The sequence below is a fragment of the Neoarius graeffei genome, chromosome 6 (assembly GCF_027579695.1).
Source record: "Neoarius graeffei isolate fNeoGra1 chromosome 6, fNeoGra1.pri, whole genome shotgun sequence".
NCBI lineage: Eukaryota > Metazoa > Chordata > Actinopteri > Siluriformes > Ariidae > Neoarius > Neoarius graeffei.
In genome coordinates this window covers 79,852,624-79,863,624 of record NC_083574.1, presented here as the reverse complement: position 1 = coordinate 79,863,624, position 11,001 = coordinate 79,852,624, and the positions used below count along the sequence as shown (strand labels likewise).

At 42.2% G+C, this 11,001-nt stretch overlaps 1 protein-coding gene across 1 annotated transcript in view; it reads left to right on the top strand.

Annotated features, from left to right (window-relative positions):
• The first annotated feature begins 2,939 nt into the window (after positions 1-2,939).
• The window catches only part of LOC132888096 (protein jagged-1b), a 145,154-nt gene continuing 137,092 nt past the window's right edge, over positions 2,940-11,001 (top strand). The window contains exon 1 of the mRNA XM_060924084.1: positions 2,940-3,414. Coding sequence (XP_060780067.1) covers positions 3,331-3,414 — 84 coding nt within the window. The 5' untranslated portion in view covers positions 2,940-3,330. The remainder of the gene's footprint in view (positions 3,415-11,001) is intronic.

Genomic DNA, 11,001 nt, shown 5'->3' with positions numbered 1-11,001 from the left:
GCATGTCGCTTATCTTTCATGTATTACATCACTCTACCCAATGGAGAATGAGCGTTGAATATGGTTTACGATATTGCATGGGGGGCGGCACGGTGGTGTAGTGGTTAGCGTTGTCACCTCACAGCAAGAAGGTCCAGGTTCGAGCCCCATGGCTGGCGAGGGTCTTTCTGTGCGGAGTTTGCATGTTCTCCCCGTGTCCGTGTGGGTTTCCTCCGGGTGCTCCGGTTTCCCCCACAGTCCAAAGACATGCAGGTTAGGTTAACTGGTGACTCTAAATTGACCGTAGTTGTGAATTTGAGTGTGAATGGTTGTCTGTGTCTATGTGTCAGCCCTGTGATGACCTGGCGGCTTGTCCAGGGTGTACCCCGCCTTTCGCCCGTAGTCAGCTGGGATAGGCTCCAGCTTGCCAGCGACCCTGTAGGACAGGATAAAGCGGCTAGAGATAATGAGATGAGATGAGATATTGCATGGTTGTCAAGACAACATGAAGTCACTCGTTGGAGATGTAAAACTTCCATGCTAGCGAGCGACTGTGACAATTTGTAAACAGACATGGCCACCAGGTTTGCTTTGTTAAATATGGAAGATTTTGAGAGAATTTTGAAAGAGAAAGACATGTTGAACACCCGAAAGGAGTGCGTATATAATAATAATAATAATAATAATAATAATAATAATAATAATAATAATATTGGCTGACTTTTTTCGTGGTATATCAGTTATTCCATTCAGCTAGCATGATATCGAATGAGTCTTCGACTTGTTCAATATCATGGTAGCTAAATGGAATATATCTGATATATCACTCAACGCCAGCCAATGTTATTTAAATAGTTCTTGACAATATTACTACCCAGAATGTTCGAGAGAATAGTTTCCTTTTACATACCATGTACAAAATGTACGGTATTTTCCATTTCCACTGTAATCGAAAAGGAGTTACTCAGAAATCTGGTGCCTGATCTTGTCTTATGTTTAAATAGTTGTTTAATTACTGCTTTCTTTTACACTCCTATTTTGTTGTATTACAAAGGAGTTACTTTATGTACTTAGTAGTAACTTAGTTTCTACTATAATTACTTACTTACTTATACTTGGTTCTACTAGTAATAGTTTTCACACAAGTTATCATTTATTAAATTCCCACTGAATTTAAGTGCTGTTTGGTTTGTACAGGGAAATATGTGTAATTATCACATACTTTTCCTATTATATACCATTCTTTGACTCGTTCAATATCATGCTAGCTGAATGGAATATATCTGATATACCACTCGACGCTAGCCAATATTATTTAATTAATCAATGCTTTCTAACCAATCAGCTTTGAGAACTGCTTCAACAGCTCTGTGGCTAAGTTAAGTACGTTTTCATGTTCAGAGATGTTCAGAGTTTGTCCCAAAATGTTACCCCCCTCCAAACACACACACACACACACACACACACACCCTTCTCAAATATGGGGAAGGAAAACAAAACCCTAAATCCCTGAAGTCTTTCTCTCCATACACAGGAAAAAAAGCTGACCAATTTTTCCAGAATTAAAAGTATTTTCCGAAAAAAAGGTAATTTTGCTCTATTTTGAGTTCAGAGAGACAATTTGGAGTTGGAGTGGGAGCAAAATTAAGTGCAGTTTATTTTTTATAGCGCTTTTAACAATAGACATTGTCGCGAAGCAGCTTTACAGAATTTCAGTGACTTTAAACATGAGCTAATTTTATCTCTAATCTATCCCCAATGAGCAAGCCTGTGGCGATGGTGGCAAGGAAAAACTCCCTGAGATGACATGAGGAAGAAACCTCAAGAGACTCAAAAGGGAACCCATCCTCATTTGGGTGATAACAGATAGCGTGATTATAACATCCATCCATTATCAGTAGCCGCCCATCCTGTTCCGCAGGTAAGCTGGAGCCTATCCCAGCTGACTATGGGCGAAATGCTGGGTACATCCTGGACAAGTCGCCAGGTCATCGCAGCAGGGCTGACACATAGACACAAACAACCATTCACACTCTCATTCACACTCACGGTCAATTTAGAGTCACCAGTTAACCTAACCTGCATGTCTTTGGACTGTCGGGGAAACCGGAGCACCCGTAGGAAACCAACGCAGACACGGGTTAGAACATGCAAACTCCACACAGAAAGGCCCTCGTCGGCCACTGGGCTCGAACCCAGGACCTTCTTGCTGCGAGGCGACAGCGCTAACCACTACACCTCCGAACATCTCATCTCACCTCATTATCTCTAGCCGCTTTATCCTGTTCTACAGGGTCGCAGGCAAGCTGGAGCCTATCCCAGTTGACTACGGGCGAAAGGCGGGGTACACCCTGGACAAGCCGCCAGGTCATCACAGGGCTGACACGTAGACACAGACAACCATTCACACTCACATTCACACCTACGGTCAATTTAGAGTCACCAGTTAACCTAACCTGCATGTCTTTGGACTGTCGGGGAAACCGGAGCACCCGTAGGAAACCAACGCAGACACGGGTTAGAACATGCAAACTCCACACAGAAAGGCCCTACACCACCGAACATGAAGTCTGTATTTACAATTACAGAGTCATTGTGTAACAGAGTTGACGGTGGCTCTGAACTACTCCAAGAGTTAATTTCAGGACACATTGAATAGGGTCAAATACCACCACAAAGAGTAAAATATTAACACTGAACTGAGGAGAATCGACTGTGGGAAAACGGCTCTATCAAAAGACTAACTCTTTTTTTTTAGAGAGAGAGAGAGAGAGAGAGAGACCAAATGTTATCTGGCACAGAGTAAAAAAAAAAAATCTTCAACTTCATAAATTTCCTGTGCAGACCCTGAGCACATCTTCATTCCCAGGCTTTCTGGAGTTGGAGACTCGAACCAAATCTGGCAACCTGAGAACGCACAGGCTTTCTCTTTGCCAGCTTCCACACCACTCTATCTCTGTGTATGTGTCACACACGCTTGCGCGCTCTCGCCCTTCATAACGCGCTCGGTTGCGCTTCGGCGCAGAACGCAACCATTCAGCAGGAGACTAAAGAGGATGAGATCTGAAGTCAGTGAGCCGGGATCTAAAGCTTCTTAAGGGCAGCAGGTGGAAGGAGGGAAGGCGGGAGGAGGTCGTAGAGGAGGAGGAGGTGGTGGGGAATGTGTGCGCGCGCGCGTCAAGGAACCAGGGACCGAGACGCATCCAGGTGGACCCCTGACTTTCCGCACCGTTATACTGCGCACTGCGCCTCTAATTTTCCTCTCATTATTAGACTGTTAAACCAAGTTGAGCACCATGGCCCTGTTGTTTAGAGTCGACACGGTGTAAAGTGGCTCTCAAGGACCTGAAGATGACCAGAGACAGAGACGGTTTGATGTCCCGGGGACACCAGAGGACCGCCTTGTTCCTTCTTGCGCTCGCTTTCCAGGCTGTGGTAAGCTCTAAGCCGGCTGCTTTACGCGCTATTCTGGGCTGCTTCTTAACTTAACTTAACCCAGAGCTGGACTCTCTCCTCATGGATCGAGTGCTGATGGTGCACTCTGATCTTTCCCTATCCGTCTTCTTTTCTTTGCATGTGCATGGAAACATTGTGCATGATCTCAGAGCCACCTGTTGTTCATTGATTTCTTTGTTGCACTTGTTGCTCGTATGGGCGGTGTTGCCTGGTCTGAAATAAAGATCTGTGCAAGGGATTTAATCAGACACAGTGAAAACAACATTAACAACATTTTTTATTTTTATTTTTATTGCTATATTTGGTGACCTGGAGGTCTTCGGACTCCATTGCCCGGATTCAGATTGGGATTTGAACCCTGTTAATATAAAACAGTGATCCTGACCTTGCTATGCTGGATGGTGAATAGAGAATATTCGACCAGCCTTCTGTCTGTCACTGGGTGTGGATCCATAGACTTTCCATTTCAGCAGATCCTCTCCATGTAATTCTGTTGCAGCAGGATCAGATATACAAGAGTCAGCTGTAAAAATATACAGATCGAGATCCTGATCATTTTCATGCCCAGCTTTCACATTTCAGTGCGTTCAAGGAAATCTGACGAATATGTCTTGCTGCATTGTCTACGTAGGTGACTGGAGTAAATGTTGTCTTGAGTCTGCTTAGGGATCTGCTGTGTTGTCAGAATGACCTGACTGTACATGCTCCCCTAAGGAGAAAGCATGTGCTTTCTGAGAAACCTGGCTTTATTCCTGCCCGGGTTCAGATCTTCAGGTTTGAGCCTGTGTTCTCCAGTGAGGAGGTCAGATCCTGACTGGGACAAACCTTTGAGCTGAGAGGATGTGTGTATGTTCTGGAGCTTACTGCTGTGTGTGCTCATGCCTGGCCCGGTCCTGAGGGCGTGAGAACACTGCAGTCTTCCCTTGTACTGTTCTGCCGTTTGTTGCTCTGTGGGGCTCTGGAAAGAGCATGGAGCTGTTGGATCGGTTTGCAAAGAACAAGCTTCTAAAATGATAATACTCATGTAATGCAGTTTATCGGGGTGTGAAAGACAAATAATCCTTGGTCAGCATTTTTATCAGAAAGAAGGGGAGAAATATGACTGCTGATGCATCTTATTAGTATTTATGATGGCCGCAAGCTGCAAGAATGTATGATGTAAGGCTCATTTTAGATATACGCTGCCATACTCTCTCTCTCTCTCTCTCTCTCTCTCTCTCTCTCAAGCTCTGCAATGTAATTCGAGAGAAACAGAAAATAGATGAAAGAAGTGACTAGTTATTCCAATGGCTTATTGGTTTAAAAAAATATATACCATGAAAGTCCAGGTACAATTTTGGTCAGGTGAATGTGCCCTCAAAGGTGTAGCCATCTTAAAATATAAATAAATAAATAAATAATAATAATAATAAATATATATATATCCCACTAATCATTTCCCACTGTATTTATAGCCTAAGGACGATTATCACAGACAAATTTTCAACACTTCTTTTTTCAACAGTTCTTCGTATTACAAAAAAAAGAACAGAAAACTGGTATCATATACAGTAAGTCAGCTGCTAAAGTCTATCAATCAACATTTAAACCAAACTTTAGCGTTACGTTCTAAACCTTGAACACTGAAACACCGTAGAAACCTGATTTCACAAAGAATGCATACAAACATCTCATGTGAGGGAGATGTTTATGGATTTTGCAAAGAGAAAAGGGTTCGGTGGAGGAATGCTAACCCCTCCCCCAACCCTAAGTCAAGTCAAGTCAAGTCAAGTCAAAGTCCCTCCCACACCAGGACCTAGTCTTCCCAGGCAGTCTCCTGTCCCAGTACAAACCAGCTCTTGGGGCACATGGGTGTGGCATCAATCTCCATTTCTCCGGCCCTTGGCCTCTCACCTATTATATAGCTAGGGTTACAGTGTGGGACTGGTCCTTTGGTAACCGTGAGAGTTTGACTCCCTAATCACATCTGTATTGCCGTGTGCCTCGCCAGATGGCAGTAGGTACCATTTTTATGATAGTCTTTGCTTTGACCTGACCACGAGCAGAACTCGCAATCTCCCAGTTGACAGGCGGACACGCTAACCACTAGGCCAGCTCACAGGCCTCCAACTCAAACCCTAACCTTAATTTAATTAGATGTAATTGAATTCTATTTGTGCAGCTATTTTAATAATAGATCTATTGATCTTTGTAGCTTTTCAAACAAAATGAGTTGTATGAATTGTTACGAACGTGCAAACTGTCAGACTGGGATTAATTCGGTATTGAGGTATTCAAGCACAGTCAGGCTGAAATTGTGGCAAAGTAGTACAGACACGGAAATGACAAATTATAAAGACTTACCCTGTGTCCGAAATCACTCACTACTCCCTATGTAGTGGACTATATAGTGAGGTCGCCATTTTGTAGTGCTGTCCGAATGTATAGTGAGAATTATTACACCCTATATAGTGCACTCAAAGTATCCCACAATGCACCGTGAAAAGTAGTGTACAACCAGTGGTCACTAACCAAGCAATATATACCATCATGTATTGCAGTTGCGCTGAAAGAAAAAAGTGTTTTGGGAGTGAATGGACGGAGGAAGAAACACATTATAAACGGACATTCGAGTACAATTAAAAATAGTAAGAGAATAGAAAAAAGCTAAAATAGAATAAGACAGATAAGATACAAGAATAAAAGTTACAGTGCAGAGCGAGGAATTAATCAAGAGTCGCAGACACAAAGTACTTTGTATTGATTAATGTGGGAAATACGCTCAGTATAATATGGATTTATCACAAAAATACACGCATGTATTTATTATTTTGAAAACCCACCAGCCAACTGATCTGGCACGTTTTAACTGTGCGACAGTAATGACGTAAATAACAGCGTGGCGGAGTAGTGTCCGAAAGTGTTTTTTTTTTTTTTCATTTTGCCAATGAGCTCACTATATAGTCCTCTATATAGAATTCCCTATATAGTGAGTGATTCCAGACACAGCATTAGAGTTTAATTTGCAAATACTTTGGACTGGAGAGTCCATAAATGCATTCTACATAAATATCTGTGTTGAATATATGTTTAGTGACCATTCTAGCAACTGCCCTTCTGTTATGAGTTTTGATTGAATACATTTTCGGCTATGTTCCCAGTTCTGGGAAAGATGTAAAAAATATAGGTTTATATATTGTTTACATATATGCAACAAATGTGGTGGATGAAGATTATTTTGTCCTGTAATTGGACCAAAGGAACTGCTGGTGTATGAAACTTTGGTCATGTCAAACATTTTTCAGTTTTTGGATAAATTGCACGTGTAACATGTCTTTGCTTAAACTGTAGCAAAACACAACAGAAAAATGTTTATTAAACTGTTTTTGTGCACCAGCGATTATTGCATTATCTAAACAAAGTCTTTAAGCTCTGCTCCACCCATTCGTCTCACACACTAATATTTCACCAGACTGCCTTTAGCTTTGATTATGGTGCACATTCACTGTGCTAGTGTTTCGACAACCTCACAACATTTGTTTCCATCCTGAGTTGCATTAATTCTTTGCCAAGATCCCACCGTATTGACGATGGGAGCATCAAACCACTCTAACATCTTCTCCAGCATTCCAAAGGCTTTCAATGGGGTTAAGGAACTCTGTAATGGTCGATTCATGTATGAAAATGATTCCTCATGCTTCCTAAAGCACATTTTCACAATTTGAGCCCTAATTTTATGCATGTACCATCAGGAGAGAAAACCTGGTCATTCAGTACATTCAGATCATCAGCTGACTTCATTTTATTGCCCCATAATGTGTTGCTGAGCCTCGACCTGACCAACTGAATCAACCCCAGATCATCACACTGCCTCCAGAGGCTTGTACAGTGGCCACTATGTATGATGGATGCATTGCTTCAAGTGCTTCCCTTCTTATCCTGACACACCCATTGCTCAGGAATAGGGTCAATCGGGACTCATCAGACCATATAACCTTTTTCTATTGCTCCAGAGCAGGCTTGTAGTACTCAAGTCCAGGACTTGGACTCGAGTCCAATTCGTGCCATAATCTTAAGGACTCGTGACTTGACTTGGACTTGAGCACTGATGACTCGGACTTGGATTTGGACTCGTAAATTGGAGACGAGGATTCTGATTTTTTCTTTATTTTTTCGAACATGCTATAATAATTTGGCATAAGATATTTATATTTACATTAATTTTTGTACTAATTTCGTGCACGAGTGTCAGACCTGCACACCTTGGCACATGCATCAGATAGACTCTCGGGCACTCTCCGGACAGCGTGCATGCCAAACGGACTCTCTCACATGCGCCGTAAACGACTTGGACCTGCACAGGATTAAGGTGCAATCAGCATGCTGATATAAAAACTGTGAAAACGCACTTACTTTGCGAAATATTGAATTGCGTTGCTGACACATTACCAAGCCTTATTTCCTTGCTTGGTTTCCTGATCCCTGATTTCCTGTTTCTCGTCTTTGATTCTGCCGAGTCTACGATAGCCTGTTTGTGCCTCACTTGACTTATTGCCTCTTTCACTGTTTTACGATCTTGCCTGCCGTTCTGGATTGTTTACCTGTCTTCACTTGTATTAATAAACACACCTTCTGCATTTACACTACCGTTCAAAAGTTTGGGGTCACCCAGACAATTTTGTGTTTTCCATGAAAAGTCACACTTTTATTTACCACCATAAGTTGTAAAATGAATAGAAAATATAGTCAAGACATTTTTCTGGCCATTTTGAGCATTTAATCGACCCCACAAATGTGATGCTCCAGAAACTCAGGCTACATCCACACGACAACGGCAACGAGATGTTATTTAAAAAAATATCGCGTCCACATGGGCAACGATCAGTAAAATATCAGGTCCATATGGCAACGCAACGCTTGCTGAAAACGATGCAATACACATGCCACACCTCTAGGGGTGCTGTAAGACCGTCCCTTCGGAGACACCAGAACAATAGAAGAAGTAAGGACGCATGTGCATAAACTATTATGCGCGAGACTTCATATTAGCCACAAAGTCAGAAAAATCTGTTCGTAAAATTACATTATAATGACCAAATACAATGAAAAGTATTTTTCCAGTCTCACCTATGAAAGGTAATCCCATGTGATCTCGTTTGGACGGCAAACCTGTTGGTACAGTTAAACGCAGCACATCAATGAGGCATCTTTATTCTCCGCTTTGACCCATCCAATATGGCGGCGAGGATGACGTATGATTCTACGCGGAAAGCAGCGTCTTTAATGGTCCGGAATAAATTGAATGCTACACGTTGATGGATTAATTTGTTCTTCTACGCCCTTTTTGAGGAATGTATTGTAGGACTTAAACCAACATCTGAAGAGGTGAGATCGCTCCTTTTTTTCCCTATTTTTGCTGGCGGGATTGACTCTGCGTAAGGGCAGAGTCTCTCTCTCTCTCTCTCACTTTGCACCATTACACAATAAATATTCACAGTGAAAATATTTTGTAAGCGCGTTTCATGAACCAAGTTATAGGATTTGTTGACAACTCGCATCGAGTTCGTTACACTTCTACCCGGCGTGAAGCACTCACAGTCATGTGGTTGTGACGTCATCGTAAACAAATCCGTTCTACTCATCCAGACGACTTCGCAACGGCGCTGTTGCCAGATCTTTCCAATCTGGAACCCGTTCTCAAAAGATTGCGTTTTGGGGCACCCAAAACGCCGGTGCCGTGTGGACGCCAGGCCGAAACAATAAACAATTGTATCGGATTCACCTGAATCCGTTGCCCTGTGGACAGGGCCTCAATCTGCTCAAAGGAAGGTCAGTTTTATAGCTTCTCTAACGAGCGAAACTGTTTTCAGCTGTGCTAACATGATTGTACATGAGTGTATTTCTGATTAGTTTAAAGTGATCTTCACTGAAAAGAACAGTGCTTTTCTTTCAAAAATAAGGACATTTCAAAGTGACCCCAAACTTTTGAACGGTAGTGTACATCCGTCTCCCAACCATCTCTGACAGAATACTTTGCACTTCCTGATAAAGAGAATGCATATTCACCTGTTCATACGTCACGTTCAGGGACAAACTAATGTTAATGGTGCTGAAACAGCCACCGTCAAATGGACTCGACTCAGATCAATAGTGGACTTGACTTGAAATTTTCTTTATTGAGTTGGACTTGACTCAGACTTGAACACTGGGGACTTGAGACTGGACTTGGACTCGAGGTTTCGTGACTCGACTGCAACACTGCTTCAGAGTCCAATCTTTATGCTTCCTAGCAAATCAAAGCCTTTTCTCCTGATTAGTTTCACTAACAAGTGGTTTCCTTATGTCCACACAGATGTTTAGTGCCAATCCTTCGAGTTCTCGTCACATTGTCTGTGTGGAAATGCTCTTACTTTCACGATGAAAATAGCTGTGAGATCTACTGTTGAATTTTAACGATTCAGCTTCACAAAGCATTTAAGTGATCTCCGATAATGGTCAGTCTAGGTTTTTTCCAACCACATTTCCTCCGCAAAGTTGACAGTTCACCACTATCCTTCCAGGTTTTAATAATGCATTGGACAGTTCTTAACCCAATTCCGGTCATTTCATCAATCTCCTTAGTTGTTTTCTTTGCTTGGCGCAGGCCAAGAATTTGAGCCTTTAGAAACACAGTAACATCCTTTCCACAACCACAGGATACATCTTCTGATATGTTTGTTTAAGAAATGAGAAGCTACTCACGACTCACTGTTTTTACGTTTTAAAATAACACTATAAAGTCCAGTAAACAGTAATAAATGAAAAAAAAAATAAAGTCAATATTTGGTGTGAGACGACCCTTTGCTTTAAAAAAAACAAAATAGCAGTCTCAGGTGCACTGAGTGCAGTTTGATAAGGAAATGAGCTGTCGGCTTTATTGAGCATCTTACAGAACCAGCCACAGTTCTTCTGGACACTTTGACTGTCACACTTAATTTTGCACCAAAACCCAGTAGCCTTCATTATGTGTTTTGTCTGAAATGTGGACTCATATAATATGCGGCTTTCTTTACTGACATACAAACATTTTTTTCTGTAACGTTTAATTTTGTGCTGGAAAACTAATATTTGGAAATCTAAATGTTTTTTGTACTGACTCGATAATGTAGAAGCTGTAAAATAAAACTCTATAACAATGTTATAGCAAACCTTATACTATAATAAATGTTATAAACAACAACAACAACAACAATAATCTCATCTCATCTCATTATCTCTAGCCGCTTTATCCTTCTACAGGGTCGCAGGCAAGCTGGAGCCTATCCCAGCTGACTACGGGCGAAAGGCGGGGTACACCCTGGACAAGTTGCCAGGTCATCACAGGGCTGACACATAGACACAGACAACCATTCACACTCACATTCACACCTACGGTCAATTTAGAGTCACCAATTAACCTAACCTGCATGTCTTTGGACTGTGGGGGAAACCGGAGCACCCGGAGGAAACTCACACGGACACGGGGAGAACATGCAAACTCCGCACAGAAAGGCCCTCGCCGGCCACGGGGCTCGAACCCAGACCTTCTTGCTGTGAGGCGACAGCGCT